Source organism: Melospiza georgiana, chromosome 8, assembly GCF_028018845.1.
Source record: "Melospiza georgiana isolate bMelGeo1 chromosome 8, bMelGeo1.pri, whole genome shotgun sequence".
In the NCBI taxonomy this organism is placed as follows: domain Eukaryota; kingdom Metazoa; phylum Chordata; class Aves; order Passeriformes; family Passerellidae; genus Melospiza; species Melospiza georgiana.
In genome coordinates this window covers 836738-862477 of record NC_080437.1, presented here as the reverse complement: position 1 = coordinate 862477, position 25740 = coordinate 836738, and the positions used below count along the sequence as shown (strand labels likewise).

The 25740-nt window shown below is 50.1% G+C and overlaps 1 protein-coding gene across 1 annotated transcript in view; it reads left to right on the top strand.

The window, feature by feature from the left end:
- The window catches only part of COL13A1 (collagen type XIII alpha 1 chain), an 83624-nt gene that overhangs the window by 52374 nt on the left and 5510 nt on the right, over positions 1–25740 (top strand). The window contains exons 21-41 of the mRNA XM_058029146.1: positions 3316–3360; positions 5036–5068; positions 5594–5620; positions 6845–6907; positions 8910–8963; positions 10242–10328; positions 10783–10836; positions 11040–11084; positions 11641–11709; positions 12660–12683; positions 13050–13103; positions 13829–13873; positions 14125–14277; positions 15551–15649; positions 16935–16976; positions 17458–17484; positions 18702–18782; positions 21060–21095; positions 22560–22613; positions 22892–22945; positions 23696–23731. Of these exons, the coding sequence (XP_057885129.1) occupies positions 3316–3360; positions 5036–5068; positions 5594–5620; positions 6845–6907; positions 8910–8963; positions 10242–10328; positions 10783–10836; positions 11040–11084; positions 11641–11709; positions 12660–12683; positions 13050–13103; positions 13829–13873; positions 14125–14277; positions 15551–15649; positions 16935–16976; positions 17458–17484; positions 18702–18782; positions 21060–21095; positions 22560–22613; positions 22892–22945; positions 23696–23731 (1182 nt within the window). The remainder of the gene's footprint in view (positions 1–3315; positions 3361–5035; positions 5069–5593; positions 5621–6844; positions 6908–8909; positions 8964–10241; positions 10329–10782; positions 10837–11039; positions 11085–11640; positions 11710–12659; positions 12684–13049; positions 13104–13828; positions 13874–14124; positions 14278–15550; positions 15650–16934; positions 16977–17457; positions 17485–18701; positions 18783–21059; positions 21096–22559; positions 22614–22891; positions 22946–23695; positions 23732–25740) is intronic.

Genomic DNA, 25740 nt, shown 5'->3' with positions numbered 1-25740 from the left:
TGATGGGCTAGGTTGGGGTTTCCTCATAAAATCTGGTTAGCTGACGCATCAAATCCACTCCAACTCCACCATTCAGGCTGAGGTTTGGCACCGGCTCTTCTGTCTGTTTCTGGACACTTTTACAGGCTCATACGGTCTCTGCCCAGATGTTATCTATTTGACTGAAATTTACTGTACCCATATATTTCAAGTATATTACTCAATGTAGGCTGTGCTTAAAACATTACAACATTGGCAAGTGTTCATGGCAGTCAGAGCACACTGTGTCATGCCATACATCTTACACATCCTGAGGAAAGACTGGTCCTGTAATATTTGGGAAGGCATTAACTGTGACACGTTCATTTCGAGTATTTAGTGTGTGGCATGCAGCTTATTTATCCTGCAGCACATACACTTTCTAGATCTTTTCCATCTGGGTGGATTGCTGTTTGAAGAGAGAAAAGGCCTCTTCAGAGCTTACCAAGGATACATTACTTGGAGTTTAAAGAAATGTTCTTTGGGAATGCAGCCTCTGGGTTCATAGCTGGATGGAGCAGCAGGGATTGTCTTCCTGCATGAAAACACCTTCTCAGGAATACTGCAGTGCATGTAGTTCCCTGTGTCCATCTCTGTAAGAGTGCTGGGGGTAGGATGGTCAGGATGGATGGAGAGCAGAGGTCTCTGCAGCCAGGTCAGGAAATTGGGGTTTATTGCAAAGGGCCTGGGGCAGGGCCCTGCTGGGATTTGGGGTTTATTGCACAGGGCCTGGGTGCAGGGCCCTGCTGGGGTTTGGGGTTTATTGCACAGGGCCTGGGGGCAGGGCCCTGCTGGGATTTGGGGTTTATTGCAGAGGGCCTGGGTGCAGGGCCCTGCTGGGATTTGGGGTTTATTGCACAGGGCCTGGGTGCAGGGCCCTGCTGGGATTTGGGGTTTATTGCACAGGGCCTGGGTGCAGGGCCCTGCTGGGATTTGGGGTTTATTGCACAGGGCCTGGGTGCAGGGCCCTGCTGGGATTTGGGGTTCATTGCAAAGGGCCTGGGTGCAGGGCCCTGCTGGGAGCTGCCACAGCTGGAGCAGGACTGAGAGGAGAGAGGGGCAGAGAGAAAAGCATAAGAGAGTAAAAACGGTAAGAGAGTAAAAGGCAAGAGCTAAGAGAGTGAAGTTCCTGTTACAATACCATAAATCTTCTTCTGTGTTGAATATTCTGATTCTCACTAACCAATCTAGTACAAGATACAAATCCTACAGCATTTCCATACAGCCTATAAGAATCACTACATTACCATACTGTGTTACATTTTAAACCCTAAAAACTCCTCTTTGGGCCCCTTCTGCCAAGCTGGCAGGGTCTGCTCTGACCCTTGGGCCTGTCTGCAAGCAGAGGGTGTTGTTCCATCAGAAGGGGATCACCTTCAGCTGGCCACACCATTGTTTTCCAGTTGTTCAGTAACTGAGGTATCTCAAAGCTTGCCTTCATTTCAGTCTCACTTATAGCTTCCATATTCTCAAAATCTTTTTCCAGGCAATCATGTTTGTAAGGCTTTCTTGTTCCATCTTCCCCAACACATCTCCCCATCAGTGTAATTCCATCAAGCGCAGAGGCATTGCTCCTGTTTGTGCCAGTGTGAATGAAGGTGGAATTGCACCCAGAACTGATTATTTTGAGGGCTTGGAGCTTGCTGCTCTCGCAACAGCAGGTCTTCCATTAAACTGAACTGAAGGGCTGAACTCAGAGTGTTGCCTGAGAGGGGGAAAAGGCTGAAAGGAGAAGCTGTGTTTTGTCCTTGCTGAAACTCCCGTGTTTCACTGCTGGCATGGAGCACCTGCTTTGCTCATGGCCTTGTACCATCACTGGCCAGCTCTTCATGTGGGTTCTGGCAAAGGGGAAGGCTCCAATCATGTCTCAGGGTCATGCAGAGGGTGAGAGCCTTCCCTGACTTGGGGCCGCCTTGCACACACAGTCTTGCTATTGGCCCTTTATTCATGTCCTGCACACCCCCTTCAGGAAGAGCAGAGGTGAAACCCACTGTGCTTTTTGGGATTACTAAATCTCCAAAAGGGCACCTCTGCAGCCCCAGAGCAGCAGCTTCTTTCACACACAGACTATCATTTGTTACTGTCAAGGTCACTTTTCTCCTGACTTCCTTTCTTTTTGCTCAGAGGAGTTGAAAGGGAGGTGCAGACACGTTCTTAAATCAGCAGCCAGACCTCACTCAGCTCCTGAGCATCCAACAGCAGCACGTGCATTTGTTGTCTTTGGAAATTGCTTCTTTCTGTTGTCCTCCCACCTAGGAGGATTAATTGGGACTCTGGAAGACATTTAAGTCTTCCAACTTTGGATCCACTTACCTAGGCTAGATTTTACTTTCCCTTTGCCTTGAGGAGCCCTGGACAAGCACCATGATTCCTAGGTTAGCTGTGGTGGCCAATTTTGCATGGAATATCACTGCTTTGGCTGGCAGTGAAGAACATCTCTGGCCTGAAGAAGTTTCCTGGTGTCACACAGAGCCCTTGTTCATTCAACCAGCTCTGAGCTGAAGGAATCAAGCAGCTCCTCAGGCAGGCAGTTCTTCCAGGAGAGTCTCTGGGAAGGGGAACTGGCTGTCACAGGCTGGGCTGCCCTGTGGGGATGGTCTCTGCAAGCAGGCTGGGTGTCTCCCAGCAGAAAATGTCAGTCTGCCCTGCTGGGTCTCACTGAAAAAAGGCAGGGAGCATGGTTGGGGAGGAGAGAGACCAATCCACATTCTCCAGTGCAAAGTACGCCTGATTATTGCTTTACTTTCCTTACTGCTGAAAATAGGGCAGTGTAGGGCGGGAGGTGCCCGCACTGGGTCATGGATATTGTGATATTGGAAAGTGTTTTACAAAATGTAGTTCACAGGATGCTGTGATTACAAAAAGCTATTTTTTAAAAAAGTAGATATAGATATATATAGATATATATATATCCCTGCTAAATAGCCCTTCCGAGCAAGAAATAAACACGCAGAAGAAAATTACAGGAGCAGTATGCACATTGCCTGAAGATGGTTTGTTTTCCAGTTATCAGCAGGCAAAATTCAGGCTAACAGCACAAGGGTTCTGTGTCTCTCCCAATAGATTGGTTCATGCCAGGGTCACTGCAGGCTGGGGTGTGGGAGGCTGTGGCACTGCAGTGGGGTCAGTCCTGCTGTAAGGATTGAGAGGGATTGAGGGAAATGGCCCCAGCTGGGGCAGTCAGTGGGTGAGGCAGTGCCTCGCCTCACTCAGGAGGGTTTGTCACCACCTGTGCCCCGGGAGGACTCATCTGCTGTCTCTTGCTGTCTTTCTCTGTGTGTCTTGCTCTGCTTCCAGGGGGAGAGAGGCATGCCAGGGCTGCCAGGAAGACATGGCTCTAAGGTACCTTGTGCCCAGGGGAGTGATGCTTGTCTGCCTGACCTCACCCCTAGCACCCCTGATGCTCAGGCATTGTGTGTGTGTGTGTGTCTGTGAGCCAGTGACTGTCCTCAGCTGAATTATTCATGCTTCTAAATTGCAAAATGCAGGGCCTAATTCACGAAGGCAGAGGTGGGGGAAGATGTGTTTACAGAGCAAATGGCATGCCCAGTCTGGTGCTGACTTGCAACATCAGGATTTAATGCTTTACCCGGTGAGAGCAGCCAGTTGTGGTGTTTGTAGGGAATTGGCATTTTGGGAATTGTGCCAGGGGAGCACTGCAGGTGTGTGCCAGCCCAGCTGGCATGAGCAGGGCTGCCCAGCAGTGAATCAGGGTCAGTGTGTGACAGCCCTGCATGTCTGTGCATTGCAGTTTGAGGGTAAATGCTAGAAAATAACATGGTCTGCAGTCACTGCTGTTTGAAGGCTGAGACATGAGGGACAGGCATCCCAAGGCTCTGCAAAGGCCTAACCAAAGGCACTCACTGCACGTTATCCCTTTCATGGCTCCAGCCTGTATTGGCTAAAACCTACTGACCCCGAGACAGTCTGGAATGCTTTTACCCCATTTATTGCATAGAATCCCTGATCTCCATCTTCTGTCCTTGTGTTTTTTAGCTTTTGTCCCCGATTTCTGTTTCAGAAAGCTGAGAGGTATGATCCTGCTGCTCTCTGGCTCCCCACTCCTCCTTGTTTGAACTTTTCCAAGCTTTTTTCACTTTGAACTTGGCTCCCAGTGCTCTGCACTGCCTCATGTGCTACAGCCCACCCCCTCACATTTCCCAGTCTCTAACACCAACTTCTCTCCCTCCCCCCTCCTTAGTTACCCCTCACGTTTGCCTTGTTAACTGGACCTGTTCTAACCAGGAGCTGACTAATGCTAACACAGGGGATACAGAGATTTCCGAGAGGATGGTTGGCAGGGACAACCTGCTCTCTGCATCAGTGCTGTTGAGGGCAGTGTGACAGTCCCTGTGGGAGCAGCTGCCTCCTGAGCCCCCTGTCTGGATGGCAGGGCAGGGACACTCCGCAGTCCCTTGGTGGGGGCTTGCTGTGCACTGCAGAGTGACTCAATGACACCTGAATTGCAGTGATGCAAGTCTGGTTTTCCCCCTAAGGTGTCTGGCTTCAGAGCTCTCCTGGAAACACTTCACTGCAGGGTTTTTCCTCCGTGAGGGGGAATAGCCAGGCCAAGGCTCTGGGGTACGAGCCAGCCTTTCTCAGGATGCTTGAGCTGAGGTGTCTGGGCTCAAGCCTCATTGAGGAGGGGGTTTGCTCCTTGGTCTGTCTTTGCGTTCCTCAGTCATTTGACACTGTTCTGCTTGCTGGCCTTTGCTTCACTTGCAGGACTGAGCCCAGGGCAGGTGGGGGTGGAGATGTGTTGCTCTGGGTGGTGCTCGTGGTGCCTGCCCTTGGAGGAGCTGTCGGAGCCCAGAGGCCCTGCCGTGGGTGAGCAGCTGCTCAGGGAGTGAGGACGTGTGCTGTGTGGGGTCACAGCATCGCTTCTGAGCCGTGCCAAGGAGAAGATGCGCAGTTTTGCCTTTTTACTTTCACCTGACTGATATGTTTTGCTTTAAAAAACCTGTGTCCGACTGCTTTCAAACAAGGTGTCGCTGTCTCTGTCTGCTCTCTCTGCCAGGGCGCTCCGGGGCTGGCGGCCGCCGGGATGAAGGTCAGTTCTGGGCTGCAGCGCCTCGGCTGGGCTGGGCTGGGCTGGGAGAGCGCTGGAGAATGGTCGGAGAGCTCCCGCTGATGGGCAGTATCAGAACTGCCTCCCTTGGCACAGGTGCCAGACCTGCGTGCAGCCTCCCCCGGGGCCGGTGGGCTCGGGTCAGCACAGCCCGCCCCGGCTGCACCGCAGCCTTGCTCGTCTGCTGTGCAGACAGAGCGGGGAGTGCCTGTTCCTCTGTGCCAGCACACGGGTCTCCTCTTGCTCTGCTCTGTCTGCTAAACACCTGCTGGGTGGAATCTGTGACTCTGAGGTTTGGTGGTTTCCTATGGCAGCCTGGGAGCTGGCTAATGAAGATAAAAGAGGTTCCAGGCACAAAAATTGGCAATTGAAGCACTCTTGTGCCCTTCCTTACCAGCTCAAGGCCCCCATAGATGAATGTTCTTTTCCCCACCCTGGTGGCTCCAGGAGGATTTGTACTCTCTCCTGCTGGTTTGTGACTCTGTTTCCTTGTCTCTTTCTCACCAGGGCGAGCCTGGGACTCCAGGAGAAAAGGTACTCTCAGGGGGTTTTGCAGTGCTGAGCCTGCACTTCGGGCTGGTTTTGTGTGTTTTCCCATCCCCGAGCAGCTGAGGGGGCTGAGGAATGTCTGTGTACATCCCAGTGCCCAAATCCAGGCCCTGCCACTCTGAGCAAGTTGGGAGCAGCATACAGTGATACCCAGTGAGAGAGGGACCATGCTGCAAGCATTTACATACTCCTGCTCATGTCTGTGTGTCACTCCAGGACATGAAATAACACAAAATGAACACACTGCTGTTCTCAAGGGGAAAAAGGAGGACTTTATTTTTTGACTTTATCATTTATAGATTTCTAAAAGTGACAGTGGATTCGGACACTGGACAAACCAACAGTCCAACAAGTATTTCTTCTTTTATAAAAGAATGCAAACAATAAGTTATTTACAGAAAGTGTGTGAGAAATGTAAGAATGTAAACATCAGAGGGCTTAGAAAATCTTAAAAAATCAGAGCAACATCTGTGTCCATGGGAATACCTTCCAGCTGCCTTCCTCCTTTCCTCTCTACTCCACAAGAGACACAGAGCACACTTTGCTTGGGAAGCAGGTTCCCTCTGCCCCTTCCCTTGTCCCCCTTGTGTGCCCCAGAGCCTTCCCATGTCCCTGCAGAGGGCTGTCCCCTCCTGTGGCAGTGTGGAGTGACCTGCTGTGAGTTCCCAGGGCAGCATGGGGCACCACTGCCCTGTCACTGTCACATTTGCTGAAAAATCCCTTCCCCAGGATTCTTCTCCTGGGAAGCTGAGAAGCCCTCAGAGAGGAATGAAAACAATAATTATCTGATTGCTTCCCCTGTGTTTGCTGCTTTGGAACGTGGCTTGGACATTGTTTACCAACAGGTGGTGGTTTGATTGGTTCCATGTGAATTGTTTTGGCTTAATGACCAATCACTGTCAGGCTGTGTCAGGAGGAAGAGTCACGAGTTTTCTTTATCATTCTTTGTAGCCTTCTGTCTGTATCCCTTCTCTATTCTTTAGTATAGTATTCTTTAATATAGTATAGTAACATATGTAATATCTTAGCCTTCTAGGAACATGGAGTCACATTCACTCATCTCTCCCCTCCTTGGGGCTGCCTAAACATTCAGCACTGCCCCATCCCAGAGCAGCTGCCTCCTCCTGTTGTGTGGGGCAGGCTGGGTTATGTTACAGCGTGTGACAGCCGTGTAACACCACGTTCTCTGTCTCTTTTCTTCCCCCCAAGGGAGATTCTGGAGTGCCAGGCAGGATGGGCCCCCCAGGTGTGCCAGGGAAGAGGGGGCAGCGGGTAGGACACTGTGTGTTTGGGCTGGCTGTCCTGGCAGTGCTGTGCTCCTGCACGGGGGGGCTTGCAGGGGCTCGTGTGTACTGTGCTGGCTCTGCCTCCCTGCTGAAGGGTGTGTTGTGTGCTCCTGTGTGCCCTGACGTCCCAGGGCAGCATGAAATGCCTGGGGTGCAGCCTTATTCCAGGAACGATTGAGGACAGGGCCCCTTCTCCTGACGCCAGAAATAACAGCCTGAACAGGGATCCAGTAACCTGACCTGCTTCCCCATAAATCCACTGAAACAGCCTGAACAGGGATCCAGTAACCTGACCTCCTTCCTCAAGAGATCCACTGGAACAGCCTGAACAGGGATCCAGTAACCTGACCTCCTTCCTTAGGAGATCCACTGGAACAGCCTGAACAGGGATCCAGTAACCTGCCCTCCTTCCTCATAAAGGCACTGAAACAGCCTGAACAGGGATCCAGTAACCTGACCTCCTTCCCCAAGAGATCCACTGAAACAGCCTGAACAGGGATCCAGTAACCTGACCTGCTTCCTCATAAAGGCACTGAAACAGCCTGAACAGGGATCCAGTAACCTGACCTCCTTCCTCATAAAGCCACTGCTTTGCACCCTAGTTCTGGCAGCACAGCATGTTTTCAGTTCTTATGGACATGTGAATTCAAAACAGACCTTGAATGAAAAGTGGGGTACCAAGGCAGAATCAGGGAGTCACAGAGCCCTGGGACAGGATTAAGAATTATATTTTTACAAAAAGCTTCAATGCCAAACCTTTTCCATGGGTATGAGGTGTTGAAAATGTTTTCCTGCTTTCCAGAGAGAGAAGCATTAATTTAGCTATGTGCATGCTCTGGAGGGGAAAGCAGGCTGGGTGAGGGGGGTCTTACAAGTGGCTGGAAGGCAAATTACCTTGCAGAAAGGGGTCACTGCACTCTAGAATTGCCTGACAAAAATATTGCTCCTGGTAGATTATTTTCCAGGGAGGCACCAGTGCATGTCTGTTCCTGGAGCATTGGTGCAAGTCCCCTGCATGTCAGATGAGTGCCCTTGAGCTCTGATGAGCAGCACAGCCTCTGCAGGCCACCTGTGGGGGCAGAGAGGGTTTCATTTGTTCTGTAGAATCTGTGCAAGTTTTGAGTCTTGCAGCTGTGGGATAGGGGCTGAGAACACACCTTTCCCTGGGCATGCATTGAAACATCTCTTCAGGGTAGCAGAAACCTCCAGTGTCTCTCTCTGTCCTGGCAAAATGCAGGCTCCCAGACAGGACAGTGTGCCTGGAAGCTGTGGGGTTAGCAGCTGGGTGGAATGGTCTGAGGAGAACTTAACTTCAACACACTGACCAGTAACTGAGCTCCAGTGTGGAAAATACGGCCCAGGTGTGAGCAAAGCCACTTCACCAAGGGAGTGCTGGATGCTCTCCATTGCTCTGTGTCCCTGGCATCCTCCCTGGTGCCTCACCCAGCCCAGCCTGCAGCTCTGCAGGCATCACCTTGCACCATCAGCTGCTGCCTTTGCCGTTCTGCCCGCCCTGTCCTCACTGCTTCCACGGCCAGTGTGTGTCCCAGGGCTTGGCTGCCAGCTGGGGTGCTGCACTGCTGGGGGTTGGAGCAGGGGAACAGGAGCAGGGCATGGAGAAAGCCCTGCTCTCCAGCTAAATGCACCCTGGGCAACAGCTTCTGTGGGCAGATGGATCAGGGAGAGCCTCTGCAGGAGAAGGGACGGGGAAAAGCGTTCAGCAGACCAGAGGGGTAAGGAAGATGCATGGGATCCCTTTCTCGTTCACCTTCTTTTGAAAAGAAAGGACAGTGATGCGCAGAAATAGTCAAAAGGTTGGGCAAAAACGTGTGATGTCTTGAGCTGGTCCTGCTCAAGGTCTGTGCCCAAAATGAAATCCCTGGGGAAGGGAAAGAGGGTGTGAAACCAGGAGCAGATCAGCTTTCTGCTGCTCCTCCAGGATGGGGAGCCTGCAGAGCCAGCCCTGACCATGTCTGTTTTGCCAACAGGGTGAGAAGGGACGAGCTGGTGACCCTGGAATTCCTGGACTTCCTGGCCCAAAGGTTTGTCTTTGTCCTGAATTTTAGGGTTTTTTGTTTATATGTTTGGTTTTGGGTTGGTTTTATTTTTTTGTGTGTGTTTTTGTTTCCTTTTTTTTTGGGGGGGGGGGATTTGTGTGGTTTTTATTGATTTTTTTGTGGGTTTTGTTTGGTGTGTTTTGGGGGGGTTGTTTTTGTTTGTTTGTTTGTTTGTTTGTTTGTTTGTTTTTTGGGGGTTTTTGTGTGTTTTTGGGGTTTTTTTTTGTTTGTCTGTTTTTGGTGGGCTTTTTTGTCGTTTTTTTTTTTGTTTTGTTTTTGTTTTTTGGGGGGGTTTTTTGTGTGGTTTTTGAGGCTTTTTGCTTGTTTGTTTTTGGTGGGTTTTTTTTTTTGTTTTTTTTTTTGATGGGGCCACCCTCACCTGTTTTCCTCCCTCCCTCCTGTGCATTTCACACATTCTTAGCTGGCTGTGGCAGCGTGTCCTGCACTGCTCAGCTGAATGCCAGGGTGTGAGGCAGGCTCACAAAAGGTGCCTTTTTGCAGGAATGCAGAGAGGGGGAGGTTGTGGTCCTGGGAGCAGGACCACGGAATCATGTTCCAGTAGTCCCCCTCTAAAACCATGACCCCAGATGTAAGGAGGCATTTCAGCCTCCCTCCTGCTCCAAGATCCGTGGATGATGAGGAGCTGCACTGCTGTGCTCAGACAGACCCAGGGCAGGTCACATGAAGCTCAGCTCTGAGCTGGCTTTTCCCCTGAGCTCTGAGATTTCCAGGAGCACATCACACCTTTCCAACCAGACTGGCACTGGGTGCTTTTCCTTTGGGAAAGGGGGCAGTGCAGTGAATGCCAGTGGCCGTTTCAGGAAGGGATGAGGGTGGAATGGCAAAGCTCTCCTGTTGCTGCCTTGTTACCTGCTCTGTGCAAAGGACATGGTGTGCAGGGCTGGTGGCTACAGCTCCAGAGGGAGCATTCCAAAAGAACCATCATCCATCAGGTGGTTTAATCAGCTCGGTTTCCTCAGCAGAGCAGTGTTCAGGGGGAGGCTGGGGGATAAGGGCTGTGCACGGGAGCCTGGTGCAGCCAAAGGGATGAGTGTGGCCCTGGCTGCTGGCAGGGCTCCACAAGGACCCTCAGCAGGACCTGCTGTCCTGGTTCCTGGCCAGCTGCTGCTCTCTGGGCTCTCAGGAGCCCAGCTGATGGATCTTGTCCTGGCTGTGTCTCTCTGAGCCAGTGTTTTAGCAAATGAACTTACAGAGGTGCAGAATCTGAGCTGAGACACGTGGCTTGTTCTTCTTTGCCAACAGGGAGAGAAGGGAATTGCTGAGAATGCCTTGGTGGGAGCTAAAGGAGAGCCTGGCCCTCCAGGTCTGCCTGGACCCCCTGGACCAAAGGTGAGTGGTTTTTCCTTCACAGGGCTGGGTTGTGAGGGACTGTGCCCAGCACAAGGTGTGTGGGAAGGAGCAAAGGTTGTGTTCATGTGTGCCCACCTCTGATCACCTGCTGGAGGATACCAGGTTCTGCAGAGTGTTCCTGTACTGTTGTTCTGTGTGCTGCAGGTGAGAGAGTTTGTGAACTGGTTTTGGAAGGAAAAGTACCCTTCTTGTGCTCAAAAACCTCTGTGAGAAGCCAGTGTGAGCAGTCCCTGTGCCCTGGGTGGAACAGAAGGGTGCCTGGTGGGCAGTGGTGGCAGGAGATGTGGGCTGTCTGAGGAGAAGGGAGCCCAGGAGGGGTGCTTGGCTGGCTGGTGCAGCTCTGCAGCTCTCCCTCCTGGAAATGCAAAGCCAGCAGGGGAGTTGCACCCTCTGAACACAACACAACCCCATGCCTCTCCTCTCTCCCTGCCAGGGAGAAGCTGGTGACGTTGGTCAGCCTGGTGCTGCAGGATCACAGGGAGAAAAGGTGAGGAGTGCCTCTGCACAGCCCAGTTCTGGGCTCCCAGCTGCAGGAGCTCCTCATTTGTTCCTGTGTGCACCAAACTTAGCTGAGAAGGAGAATTTTAAATGAAGCTGTCTAGCCCAGACTGTTTCAGAGAACCAGTAGAGTGTGATTTCTGCAGTTCAAGAAAGTGAAGCTTTGCTAAAACTGTGACTTTCCTGTTTCAGGGGGAACGTGGCTCACCAGGAGACCAGGGACCCATGGGCCCAAGGGTAGGTGTTCCTTCACTGACAGAGTTGTGGCCCTTCAGAGGGCTCTGAGGGCAGTGGGACCTCGCTGACAGCCCAGATTGGGTTTGCTGTCACCAAGAGTACTCACAGATGGGCAGTGGCTAAGTCTGAGGTGGGCTCTTTCTCCACTCCACACCCTCAGCCATACATTAGAGGAAAACGTTTTCCCAGACCATGTCAGGGTGGCTCATCCATAGGAGGAGGTGTGTTTGGACATCCCAGTCTGGACTCAGGCCCTTGAGCTGCCAGAAAAGGGCAGCAAGAGGGTGGATGCATGCACACATCTAACAGCTGGCCAAACAATCCCCTTCCTGGGTTCTGGCCTCAGCTTCACCTCTTCCCAGACTGCCAGCTTTGATGGTGTGACACGGTGAGCTGAGCTGGCTGCAATTCTGTGCAATCTCCTGCACTGCAGGGGCTTTCTTTAATAAATGAAAAGCTGGGCACTGGTGAGATGGCCCCCTCTGAGCCCCCTTTTTCAGAGGGAGCCACAGGGAAGGGCAGTGCCAGCCCCTGGCTGAAGACTGGTGTTTTGCAGGGCCCCAAAGGAGAGCCTGGGAAGGATGAAATGATGGACTATGATGGGAACATCAGTGAAGCTCTGCAGGTGAGCAGCTCCCTCCTGTCCTGTGAGGTGTCTGCTGGATGCTCTGCTGTTTCCCAAGGGATGCAGACAGGGAACAGAGCAGATCTGCTTCCTCAGCAGCAGCAAAGGGAAGCTCTGGCTGTGCCCCTTGATCCCAAAGCTCACTGCCTGCAGTGTTTTGGGGAATTCCTGTTCTCTGGCTGTGTTGTATTTGCAAGGACCCTCGTGGCAAGAAAGAGTGATGAATCTGACTCCATGTTCTCAGAAGGCTAATTTATTATTTTATGATACTATATTATATTAAAAAATACTGTACTATGCTAAAGAATACAGAAAAGATACAAAGTGCTAAAAATAATGAAAACCTGTGGCTCTTTCCAGAGTCCCAGCACAGCTTGGCCCCAATTGGCCAAAGAGTGAAAACAACTCACACTGAAATCCAGACAAACAATCACCTGTGGGTGAACAATGTCCAAACACATTCCACATGAGCACAACACAGGAGAAGCAAATGAGATAAGAATTGTTTTCCTTTTTCTCAAAGGCTTCTCAGCTTCCCAAGAGCAAAGGGGTTTTTCCAGAGGATGTGGATGCCACAGTGGCTGGGCTGGTGCAGTGACACTGGGGGGCAGAGAGGTCACATCAGTGCCCTGGGAGTGCCCAGAGCTTGGCGTGGGTGCTGAATAAAGTCACCAAAGCTTCCTCACAAGGAATGGGAGCATGGAGTGCCTGGGCTGGCCTGGACTCCACTGGGAAAATGGAGAAATTGTAGAATTACAGCTCTGTGGGACTTGAAGGGAGTTTTAGTTTGGGTTGCTTTTGGGTTTTTTTTCCCTCTTCTTAATTTTGTAAGCTCCTTACTCATTTGGGCCACTGTTACATTAGTGGAGAACAAGCCAACTCCAGGAAAAAGCCTAAGTTTTGCAATGGCTATTTTATTTTTTAATTTTTTTTCACTTTTTTTTTCCTAGGAAATACGAACTTTGGCCTTGATGGTGAGTTCCTGTCCATGCTGTGGGCTTTGACACAAGCAGCCATATGTCCATCCTAAGCAGATGGCCTGACAACTTAAGTGCAGTTGGGAGCTAAAGCTGGGGCAGCTGACAGCTGAAAGAAGAGCTCCTCTTGCCTTCTGATCCTGGCACTTGGATTCTGATCAGGGCTTTCATCTCTGCTTCAGGAGGTCATACATGCTGCTCAGAGGGAGCAGGGAAGAGCAGCTCTCAGGGCTCCCCATTGCTCATCTTCCCAGCAAAACAGGATTTGAGGAATCCCTTGGAATATTCCTTAAACTTAGGAGGGGTATTTGGTTTCAAACCACAAAAATACAAATATGGAAATGTTTTTTTTTCTTTATCTAGGGACCCCCAGGACGTCCAGGTGTGGCTGGGCCTCCAGGGCCACCAGGACAGAAGGTATTGTCCCAGTTCAGCTCTTGCAGGGAAACACAGGAGTGGCCCAGGCAGAATTCCCACCCCAGCTCTTCCCAGTGCTCCAATATTTCCTGCCCAGCACCATCAGACTGTCCTGCTGTCCTCTGCCACTCCTCCTCACACACAGTAACATCCTGAAAATCTCTTTTCCCACAATGATAACGCCTAATCTGAAAGATGAAGGATCCTTTCTCCTCGCCCTCCCCTTCAGGAAGCAGCTTGTGGGAACCAGGCTGTGGGGTTGTGTTGGCTGGGGGCTGCATGACTGCACTGGGGCTGTGATCTGGCACTCAGGATCAACAAGATGGGGAACATGATCAAAATGATCAGGCAGTCACATAATGGAATGTTTCAACAGGGCTTTCCATGTTTTATTTTTTGTGTGTGTGTGTTTTTGGTTTTTTTTTTTGTTATTGTTTTGTTGTGTTTCTTGGGGGTTTTTTTGTTTGGTTTGGTTTTTGTTTTGGTGGTTTTTTTTTTTTTTTTTTTTTTTTTTAATTCTATGACTGCAGAAAACCCCAGGGATTTCCATGCTTTATTTTTGGTGATTATGGGAAAACATTTGGATTTTTCATGCTTTTTTTTTTCCCCGTGAGTAGTCCATGCAGGCTATTTCTGCAACGCCTGCCCTTTTTGATGCCAGTGCCCCACAAAAGGAGTCAGAATAGCTGCTTTCCAAGTGCCAAAGTAACAATTCTGTGTTTCAGGGTGAAATTGGCTTGCCAGGTCCTCCAGGCCACGATGGAGAAAAGGTAAGGCACAAAGCTCTTACCTGGGTTATCTCTGGCACTGACACCACACTGTTGCTTTTCCCACGAGGAAAAAGAGGATTTTGCTTCACAGAAGGAGCATTAATGGTTTGTCAGTGTCCTAGCATTTGTCATGGCAGTGCTGCTTTGTCCTGTGTCCCAAGGGTGTAGCTGGGAGGGAAGGGATGAGCCCATAAAGGAGGCTCTGAGCCTTGCTCCGTCTGGAAGTTGTTTGTTGTGTGAATTTCATTCAGGGCCCGCGTGGCAAGCCTGGAGAAACGGGCCCCCCTGGGCCCCAGGGGCTGCCAGGGAAGGATGGAGCTGCTGGCATGAAGGGAGAGCCAGGCCCCGCCGGGGGCAGAGGAGAGAAGGGTGACAGGGGAGAGCCAGGACAAGCGGGGCCACCGGTGAGTGAACCAGAGCCTCTCTGGGCCTGCTGCCACCCAGCTGCCACCCAGGGCTCCTGCAGGCTGGGTGCTGCTGGGGCAAGGGCCCCAGGGCAGGAGATGCTGCATTCCTGGCACGTGTGCTGTGTGCCCTGCTCAGCTGCCTGCCTGCTGCCTCGCTGGCACCGAGCTGCTGCTGGGAGTGAGCAGGGTGAGTGTGAGTGAGAGGAGGCACCAGCACACCCCTCTGGGAGGGCAGCAACCCTCAGAACCCAGCCACTCACTGGGGCACGGTGCCCAGCTGCAGTGTGTCCCTGCTCCAGTGTGTCCCTGCTCCAGTGTGTCCCTGCTCCAGTGTGTCCCAGCTCCAGTGTGTCCCAGCTCCAGTCTGTCCCAGCTCCAGTCTATCCCAGCTGCAGTGTGTCCCAGCTCCAGTCTGTCCCAGCTCCAGTGTGTCCCAGCTCCTGTGTCCCCAGCTCCTGTGTCCTCAGCTCCAGTGTGTCCCAGCTCCAGTCTGTCCCCTCTCCAGTCTGTCCCCTCTCCAGTGTGTCCCAGCTCCAGTCTGTCCCAGTTCCAGTCTGTCCCAGCTCCAGTCTGTCCCAGCTCCAGTGTGTCCCAGCTCCAGTGTGTCCCAGCTCCAGTGTATCCCAGCTCCAGTCTGTCCCAGCTCCAGTCTGTCCCAGCTGCAGTCTGTCCCAGCTCCAGTCTGTCCCAGCTCCAGTCTGTCCCAGCTGCAGTGTGTCCCAGCTCCAGTCTGTCCCAGCTCCAGTCTGTCCCAGCTCCAGTCTGTCCCAGCTCCAGTGTGTCCCAGCTCCAGTGTGTCCCAGCTCCAGTGTGTCCCAGCTCCAGTGTGTCCCAGCTCCAGTCTATCCCAGCTCCAGCCTGTCCCACTCCTGTGTCTCCAGCACTGCTCAGGGTGGTTTGTGCAATGATTTCCTGCCTCTCCATGGCCTTGCCAGGATGAAACTCCTGCTGCCCCAACAGCTGGCTGTGTGGAGTGGTTGCTGGCATGGAATCCAGCAAAGTGCACAGCCCTGAGCAGAGCCTGGAGGCAGGAAAGCAGCACCCCATCCCCACCCTGGGGGCTGGTGCAGTGACAGCAGGATGTTCAGCCCTTTGCCCCTCTGTTTTCAATGCTGGTGAAGTCCTGCATTTCCCTGGATACCCAGGGGATGCCCAAGGTTTTCAGGGTACTCTTGGGATGACCAGAGCCAGTCTTGGCTCTTATGCTGATGTGTTATGTGTCTGCCTGACTTAGCTGTGCAAAACTCCCCAAGTCTTTCTTGATCTGTAGGGTCTAGATGGCCCCACTGGAGAGAAGGGAGAACAAGGTGACCAAGGGATGCCAGGACCATCAGGATTGCCAGGGCCCATTGGACTTCCAGGACTGACAGTAAGAATGGAAAAGAGAAGGCTGCTCTTCCTTTGGTAAAGAGAAAATAGCACAGAGCAGCACACGAGGGCTCATTTCCCAAGGTGCTGAGTGTCCTGGGAAGCTCAGAGCCCTCCCCTGTGTCTGGGGTCACAGGATGTCCCTCAGACTCCAGCAGCACCCAGGGAATGTCAGACCCAGGGTCTGTTCCCACTTCTCCTGGGAGAAGTGCTGTATATATATATTTATATATAAATATATATGCTGAGCCTGCACAGGCAGCTCCAGTGGAGCTCCAGAGCACAGCCAGTGCTGATGGGCTCTGTGCAGGGAGAAAAGAGGGAGCACAGACACAAAGGGAATCCAGGAGAGCAAGGATGTGGCATTTTTGGGGTTCCTAGGACAGAGGAGGAAATGATGAATTTGACTCTATGTTTTTAGAAGGTAAATTATTATTTTATGTACTTATATTAAAGAATGACCTTCTAAAGCTATACTAAAGAATAGAGAAAGGTGTTCTTGAATTTGCCTGTTCTTCCCTCAGACTCACCCCTGGCTTTGGAGTGCCCTGCAGCAAGGAGTCCCACAGGCTATTGACACGTGTGGGGCCAGACTGCTTCTTTAATGTCCTTTGCTTTTTGTCCCTGTGTGGTATTTTTGGGGTCCCCCATCATGGGGAGGAAAAATATATCTGACTTTATGTTTTTAGAAGGCTAATTTATTATTTTATGATCTATATTATATTAAAGAATGCTATACTAAACTATATTAAGGAATAGAGAAAGGATACAGACAGAAGGCTAAAAAGATAATAGTGACTCTTCTCAGAGTCCTGACACAGCCTGACTGTGATTGTTTATCCAGCATGTGAATTGTTTTAACTTAATGACCAGTCTCCAGACCACATTCCAAAGCAGCAAAACTCAGGAGAAGCAAATGAGATCATTATTGTTTTCTTTTTTTCCCCTGAGGCTTCTCAGCTTCCCAGGAGAAGAATCCTGGGCAAGGGGATTTTTCAGAAAATATGACACTGACGATCCTATGCCTCTTTGTAGAAATGGTGGTAGAGTAGTAGAAGTGGACCTTTCTTTGGAAAAAACCTCACTGCTTTCCCTGCTCTTAAAGACTGGCAACCTTTGCATAACCCTCCCCTGAGTGCTGCTGCTGCTTCCCAGCCACTCAGCCCTGGATTGCTGCTGCTTCTAACACAGTCCTTGGGGGGAATCCAGCTTTCCCCACTCTGAGCAGCCCCACTTTGCCCCTTGGGCAGCACACTGATAGTGACTTCTCTTGCTTTGCTCTCCAGGTATCTGGGCCCCCTGGCCCCCAGGGCCCTCCAGGACCTCCAGTAAGTTTGAGTCATTCACCTGAGGAGCAAGGGAATGGGAATGGGATTAGAGCAGGCAGTGGCTGGGGAGGGTTCTGTGTGGAGACAGCCAGAACCACTCCACTGAAATGGGAACATGCCTGGGATCACTTCCAAAGGCACCCCCAGGGTAGGTCAGGGCTGGGAGGGCAAAGAAAGAAGGGTTTGTTAGCTGGAGATGAAAGGGAGGACAGCAGAGGGATGGGATGGATGGGATTAAAGGGATCAACTGCAGAAATTGCCTTAGCAGCACAGCTGGCCCCCTGCCAGGCCGTGCTTGGCAAGAGGCTCGGGGTGGAGATGGAGCAGGACATGAAGTGCCCTGACACAGACAAGGAGGCTTTGGGCTGGGGGCTCCTGCCCCACAGAGCAACACCTCTGCACTGCATGCTCCACTGGGATTCCTGGAGCTTGAAAACATCCTGAAACATTGCTTACATCTTGTCTCTCCTCCCAAATCCAGGGTCTTCAGGGTGTCCCAGGACCCAAGGTAAGGGTACAAACTATTACACACACTGCTGTTGTCCCAGCTGCTAGAATTCCCTTCAGTAACATCTTTGTAGTTCAGGTGGTACTTTTCTTCCATCTTGGTAAGAGGATAAATCCTTCTGGATATTTTCTTGAAAGAAATGGATGAGCAGCTCTCACAGGACCCAGAAAAATGGTCATTCCCTCCAGTTTTCACCCAGAGGAGTGGGAATTCACTGGTCTGTGGAATTGTGCCCACGAGAACACATTTGAAATCTTGTGTGGAGGGTGGAGGTCTGTACTTTGCCACACAGTCCCAAGGAACTGAGCTCTAGCTAAAAATTAGTCTTAAAATTACCCTGTGCATTCTGCTGTAAAGCACTTGAGAACTTCACCACCCTTGGTGGTGACAATCTTTCTGATCTCCATCTAAATGCTCAGCCTGGACCATTGGCTTGCTCGCTGTAAAACTGTTTCCTACTCAAAAAATAGGGGAATGGAAATGTTCAAGGAGAGCTGCATATTTCTGGTGATGTTCTGGGCAAAGATTGGAAAATGTGCAAAGTATCTTAAGTTTAATTACTCTTAATATTTGGCCACCAGCATTGTTTGGGCACTAAAAGGGATGGGTGTGTTTTAAAAAGCCTTGTGAACAGCAATGAGGAGGGAAAAAGTGTTGGGTACATTTTGAATTTACTAAAATGAATATTATGTTTAATATTGCTTTATAGTTTATAATAGAGAATTTAAAATATACAGCTGGGAAAAAAATGCTGAAATTGTTTTTTTCTGAAATGTTGAAACTGATGGCTTAGCATTTACAAAAGTCTCTCCAAAAATTATTTCTGTGTGATTTTTCAAGGCTTGTAGACACCTGTCATTCACTTCCCGTGGATCCACGTCTTAAAATGTAAACCCACTGTATCAGATAACTCTGGTTATTTATTTTTAAATATATATATACAGCAACAACAGCAGGGAGAGCAGCACCAGAGTGAGCTCAGCTCTGCTGTGAACATCTTTATCTCAGGGCCTGAGTCTCCTCTCGTTGCCACTGAGTTAAAGCAGTGCTCACACAGGGGTAATTTGAATGACAGTGCTTTTCTTCAGGTTAGGCTGGGGACTGGGCTGAAGCATTGCTCTGCTGCCTCCCGTGTTCCCAGGGCTCTCTGAGGGGAGGAATGTTTGTTATGTAAGTGCTGTTCTGGGGGTTTATTTTCTGCTCCATCCTTCCTTTAGGGGGAAGCAGGGATTGATGGAGTGAAAGGAGAGAAGGGTGCCCAGGGTGAAAAAGGAGACCGAGGGCCGCTGGGATTACCCGTGAGTATCCAGGGAGCAAGCAGCACTTTGGGAGCCAAACCAAAGGCAGCTGCAAAAGGATCCCTCAATAGCAGAGGCACGTGGGGATTTGCTGTGTGCAGTCAGAGAAAGAGATGGTCTATAAATAACTGTGCCTTTGCTTTTTAAACCCAAAGCTGCAGTTTCTGTGCTGAGCCTTCAGCTTCTAGATGTGCTGAATAGATGAGTGATCACTTTATTTCCTCCTGCTTCTGGCAGGACTGGGAGAATCCAGCAGTAGCCTTCCTGGAGGCTCTGTGCACTTCAGGGCAAGATGAGAAACATAAGTCAGAGATGTGGAAAGAGAAAAACCTTCCCCAGCCATTTGTGTCCTGGGCTCAGCTTTGTACACAGCATGGTGGTTCTTAGTGCAACTTGTTTGATAGCTGGAGCATTCCTGTCCCTTCTGCCATGGGATCAGTGCTCCCCCTGGCCCAGCCTGTCCTGCTGTGTGTGAGCTCAGTTCTAACCCTGGTGTTAGAGCACTGCTTGGCTTAGCGAGAGACTTTGGGGCACAGGGTATTGTAGAGAAGTTGCAGGAGCTGTAGATACAAACCTGATGGTGAGTTGGTGGTGATTTAGTCCTACCCAGTTGCTCCACCAGCCCCCAGGTTCTCTCATCATAAAAAGCACTGGTGGCACTGTAGACCTTCCCCAAATGTGCAAACACTGCAGAGTGCATCTCATGTGCTTGTTGTCCTGTGTTCAACCACCCAGATCCCTTGTCCCTGACTTTGGCTGAGATGTGTGTCTGTGTTTGTGAAATGTTTTCCTCCTTTAGTTGTGCAGAGCAGTGGTTCCCTTCTAGAGCCTGGATGAATCCCCTCTGACCCCAGGCTCCCAGATGAGCCCAGCCTGAGCCCATTCCCTGGGGCTCCAGGCAGAGCAGTGGGAGGAAGGGAGGGATGCTTTTGGAAGGCTCACGGGCCAGGGATTGTGCCTCAGTGAAGCAGTGAGGAGGCAGAACCCAGTCCCCTGAGACATGCCAATGGAAGTTTTCTGTGCAAATGGTTATTTTCCCTCAGGCCTGTGGGGTATCCAGACAGGAGAAGGAGATCCTGGTGACAGCCCAAGCAGAATCAGCCCAGCAATTACCCCAACATCTCATCCTTGGGGCAGGGAATGCCCTAGCTGCTTCTCCTACAGCAGCGAGCCCCATGGGGGTCCTTGGCTTTTCCCATCCCTCTCCCTGAGCTGTGGAGGTGGGAATGCTGGCTCAGAAGGATCCTCTCAGGAGTGTTTTGTTGGGATCAGCAATATTGGCTGGCCAACCAGGCAGCGCAGCTCCTAAGACCAAATACTGTGGAACTTGTATCCTTCGTCAGAGGCACTGAGCTCTCTCCATAAGGCTTTCCATGCCTGATCCAGTGTATCTTCAGCCTGTCAAACCAAATGCAGTGCCAAGCAGGTTCTGAAATATTCCAGGCTGTAAAATCCTGAAGCTGGATCTGCTGCCTTTTTCTCTGACTTGGGGCTTGACATCATGCTGGAATTCCAGTCCTGATTATCTGCAGTAGCCTTGGCCGACAGGGTGAGGAGCTTGTAATGCTCAAGTGGAGGAAAACTCAGGATTTGGTGCTTTTATCCTACCCCAGTTTCCCTCCAAGCCACTGGGCTTGATGGGCCTTGGCAGAACCACAGTCAGGCCTTGTGGATGAGGAGGTTCAGGGCAGGAGCTGAGCAGACAGCAAGGGGCCACTTGATCTGACAGGCTGGTGTAACTCTGCACTGGTGACACAGGGAGATGAGCCACCTGTTTCATAAGCCCCCAAGCAACTGCCTGTGCAGTGGAGCAAGCCTGCAGCTGACCTGTGGGCACCACAAGCCCCGGGGTTCTTGGTAGCAGCTTGAACAGCTGATGGTTCTGCAGTGCCTGTAAATGCCTTGGTGAGCAGTGGCCTCTGAGCCTTGTGTCTCACCTGTGTTGCCCAGCCTGCCACAAAGGCAATGCAGATTCCAGCTCCACTGTCACATTTTCTTTTCACCACCTGTCATAGAACAGCTGCTTCCCTAGGAGGTTTCCTGGTGGCATTGAGTGAGGGAAATTTAAGAGGATCCGAAAGTTGCAGGTCGACATTATATGTATTCAGTGTTTCTATGTTTTTGTTGGTTTGCTTGTAAGTGCCATCACTTGTCCTTGATTTTTGTTAATTGCAAGCATACGTTTGTCTCAAGTCACTGCTTGACTCACCTCTTGTTTCCCCTCACCCTCTCCCCTCTCCTGTGCCTGGTTTCTGTGACCCCTCCCTGCCTGTCCAGGGTGCTTCAGGTTTAGACGGCAGGCCTGGACCAGCGGTGAGTTCCACTTCTCTGTTACCCCACGTTTGTCCTCCCCACTGTCGTCACTCGTGTTGTGTCTTCCACCCAAGTCTTGTTTATACCAGCAATAATCTTATTTTTACCAAAGCAGGCTTGGGAGGGGGTTAAACTTTAAATGAGGAGTGATATCACACACTTGTTGTCTTTGATGCTACCGGTCTGGGTGCTGGGATCACAGCCTGCTTGTTCCACTCTGTCTCAGGAGCAAGAGGAATGAAACCTCTGCATGATTCCATGATGCTCCAACGTGTCATTCTCCAGGAGATGGGAGAGGGACTCATCATCAGCAACTGTAGTCGCAGCACAAGGGGGAATGGCTTCAAAATGCAAGATTCAGTGGGTTTAGGTTGGATAGGAGGAAAAAGTTCTTTACTGTGAGGCCCTGGCACAGGTTGCCCAGAGAAGCTGTGGCTGCCTCTCCCCTGGAAGTGTTCAAGGCCAGGCTGGACAAGGCTTGGAGCAGGCTGAGATAGTGGAAGGTGTCCCTGCCCATGGAAGGGGGTTGGAACAAGCTGATCTTCAAGGCCCCTTCCAATCTAAACCATTCTATGATTCTAAGTAATGCCAACCTGGTTCTGCAAACCACTCAGCTATTCTTGGGTAACAGCTGTTAAATAACAGCCAAATATTTTTAATCCCTCTTGGGAAATCACAGATCACCCGTGTACAATCCATTTGGCTATTTAAAAACAAAAAGCAATTTCTCCTCCTCAGTGTAGCTGGGAATAATTTCAGCTGCTCTGACTGCTGAAGGGAATCTGAGTGGCAGCTTCTAGAGTCACTTGTTTGGGGAAACTGTACATACAATTTTATAGATGTGCAGGAGAGATTTCAGTGTATTCCTTAGCAGGAAATGATGCATAAATGAAGGCAGTTAAGATTTCCACAATTGCATGGATCTAAGGAGAGCCTGGTTTTTCTCTCTGCCACACTGAAGTTGTGTGCTGCATGAGCTACTCCTCAGCTTGTGTTCTGTGGATCTGGACTTCTCTGGAGAGCTCTCCTGATCCATGTGAGCTGTCCTGCTCTCATCAGAGGGGTTCCTTTAGTGACTAAGCATTGCAGACTGACATTAAAAAGTGCAAGACCCTTTGCTTTAAGGCTTTTAGAAAAAGACTCTCCCTCTTGGGAAGTTTTCTCCTTGGTTCTTCCTAGAAGTCAGGCAGTGTGCCTCGAAAGTATCCCTTTATTTATCCCTGCTGAAATAATTGTCAGGAGAGAGCTTCAGAAGTACAAACGAGGCTCTGGAAGTGGTGCTGCTGTGATCCAACACAGCAGTTCCCATGTTCCTCAAGTTGCCTTGCCAGCTGAAAGCTGTAGTGCTGCTAGGTGCCTTCCTCCACCAGCCTGTGCTTTTCCTAAGGGAGCAGCAGTGTCTCTTGGCTTTAAGGAGGCCTGAAATAAAAGTGTACTGATGTGTTTTCCTTCCTACAACTGCAGGGTATTCCAGGACCAATTGGGGCTTCGGGACCAGCAGGACCAAAAGGAGAAAGGGTGAGTTTTGTTCAGAACTGACAACTGTTCTAGAACTGCTCTGAAGATACCACAGCTCTGGGGGATAGAGGAGCTCCAGGCTTTTCCAGAGCTGGAATTGCCCTCTCCTTGCTCATACAAGAGCCTCAGCTGGGCCTCTTTGGTGCTTCAGTATCTCATCCTTGGGGGTTTTCAGGTGCTTTGAAGTGCATCCTTTGCTTTTTCTTCTATGGTGCTCTGCTGCCTGTTTGTACTAAATAGGAATGTGAACAGTTTCTGCTCTTTTGTATGCATTTCAGGGCAGTAAAGGAGACCCTGGAGTTGCAGGACCAATGGGGCCAGCAGGGCTTCCTGTAAGTATGGAAATCCTTGGGATTTACCTCCTGGACCTGTTTCCTTGCTGTGCTTGACAGCTGAAGATGTTCTGTGACACAGTGTTTGCAGCCACAGCTCTGTTAGCTGTAACTCAGGTTACAGGATTGTGTTCACTATGGGAGTGACAGAAAAAGCTGAGGAGCTTCAGAGCAGACTCAGAGTGATGTGGAGGAGGCTGAAATTGTAAATTCACCTTGGTCCTTGAACTACCTAAAGAGGCTGTGTGGGACTCCCAGGATGTGTCTCTCAGTCCAAAATGCTGCTTTTGAGCAGCTCCTTTACCTTTCACAGCCTGGGTGTCTGGCTCCTGTCTGAGAGACCCCTGTGTTGTCACTGCAAAAGGGACAAAAGCTGCCTTCAGTGATGTTAATTCCACTGTCTGGGATTGCTTTTGGCAAAATGGGGTTGGTGCTGTGGTCTCATGCAGTCGTGGAGCGGCTTTGTTGTTTAACACAAAAGGAAGTTTGTTGCATGCTCATAACTAATTTGTTTCTTATCTGAAGAGTCCATGGGGTAGGCAGTGGTGATGTTACCACCTGCATGGTCTGATGAAGGTGAAGGGGAGGTTGCCTGTTGGAAAAATTGTGTTTATTGTGTTTATTTTTGACATAGCCATTGCACCAAATGGAAAAACCCCCAAAATCCTGAGCACACATTCATCTCTTTAGTGGGAACATAGTGAAATCTGCTTGTTTTGAAATGTTTCTTTCTGTGTTGCTGCATTTCAGGGTTTACAAGGTCTACCTGGTGACAAGGGAGTCCGGGTAAGTTCCCAGCACACTTTGTGTTTCATTGCTAACAGCTGTACTCAGTGACAGCCCAGTGAACTCCCCTGGCACCAGCATGGTTTGTGTGCCACACCTTCACCCCAGTCCCTTTGCACACCTGTGCTTCAGGTGTGAGACCTGTAGCTCATTCCATCACCTGGAACATTGGGCTACACCTCGCTGAAGGCTCTAGGAGGGATTTTCTGATGTGCTCCTTGTGGTCACACCTCTGTTCTGACTGAAGCACAGGACTTGGTTAGGCCAGCATGGTGTGCCTTAGGAAATCCTGCTTACCTAGTTCCTGATGAATAATAGGGATTCCTGGGAGAATCAGCTGAGGTGCAGCCAGCAAATCTTATTTCAGTACTTCTAAATTGTCCCTGAAGCATGAAAAAGAAGGTTGTCTTCCAGCAAACAATCCTGCAGAGAATTTGAAAGATGGAAATTTTGAAAAGATAAATTAAATTTGCTTCTCTTGAAGAATCAGGCCTGAAGTCTCCTCAGGCATTGTCCTGATGTGGTGGTGCAGAGCTGGGTCAAACTCAGTGACAGGAATGGCACCTTTCCCATTGTACCACCAGCGTTGTGGAAAGATAAACATTGCTAAGTGTCTGTTGAGAAGCTCCTTCTTTTTCATCAGGTTTTCTTGCCTATTAAGTCCTTGAATCTGGATCTTTTTGATAAAAACATTTAAGAGCTGTGGTTGGATATTATTTAGATTTAGAAATATAAATTACTTTTGCATTTGAGTCTGTAATATTACAATTGTATAAATGTCAAGAGGTTCAGTACAGTACAAGTGTATGTAGCCACACCTTTTATTCATAAGGCTCTGACACCATCTAAATTTACCTGGAGGTGTAATTTTTTATAGTGCATGTGCCCATGTGATGATTTCATTATATAGATTTGCTTTTGATGTGTAGTGAGTGTTCTCTGTCCTCTGTCTGCAATGGGTTTCTGACCTTACTCTGCACAGAAAGGACAGTTCTGGACAGCACTAAGCCAACTGGCATCTTAAACTAGGGGAGAAAGGTTCAAGTGTCATGGAAGCACCAAAGTTCTCCCCTTTTTTAATCATTGCATTTCTGGCTTTGCTTCTTAACTTTCACTTCACTTTTGTTTTGCGTGTGTGGCTTCTTCTAAAATCTGTCATTTTTAATTCCTAGACTTTTTCAGTTGGTTTTTCAACTGAGTGCCTTAGTTAAAAGAAGGCTCTTTCATGAATGGGATTTCTCTGAGCTCTGGCATAACAGCAAGTGAGAACTGGGAGAAATTGCAGCTCCTTGTAGGGGATGAGCTGGGAAGCACGAGTGGGGAGTTCTGCTGGCATGACTGCACTCTGCCTCACTGCAATGAGGCAAAGTGAGATTCAGGAGTGTGAATGGGCAAGTGCAATATCTTAGGGGGCCCTAGAGAGAACCCCCTTTGCCACTGAGCCTTTGTACAGGGATTTCCCCTACTCTGAAGTCCCAGTTTGCCAAAAGCCTCTCTTTTCCTCCACGCTTTTTAAATCCCAGAAATGCTCCTGCTGCTCTCTCTTGAAGCAGGAGATAGCATGGCTGTGCCTGGGCTGTGGCACTAATGGCAGTGGGGACAGCCAGCATTTTGAGAAAGCCAGCTGAAAAAGTGTGAGCCCTGAACTTGTCCTGCTGTTATTTTAATGCTGTGGGGGCTTGTGTGTGTTTGTGCATCTTCCTTGCTCCTACAGGTCCACCTTTGTCCCCTTTATCCCTTCCTCCTCTTCCACCTTTCTTCCTGGTTCCTTCCTCCAGAGCAACCCATGCTGCATTTTTCCTGGATTATCCTCTCCATTCCAGTGCTTGGTTCTGGGTGACTTCTCCTCATTTCCTCTCATCTCCCATCCATTTCTCTTGCCAGCTTTGGGTTTAACACTATTTTTTAAAGAAGCAGCAGCCTGTGCTGTCTGATTTTATCCCTTAATTCCTTTAACACGAGGACCCTAAGCTCAGTTCCCTGTGCAGCAGCCCCTTCCCCTGTTGGAT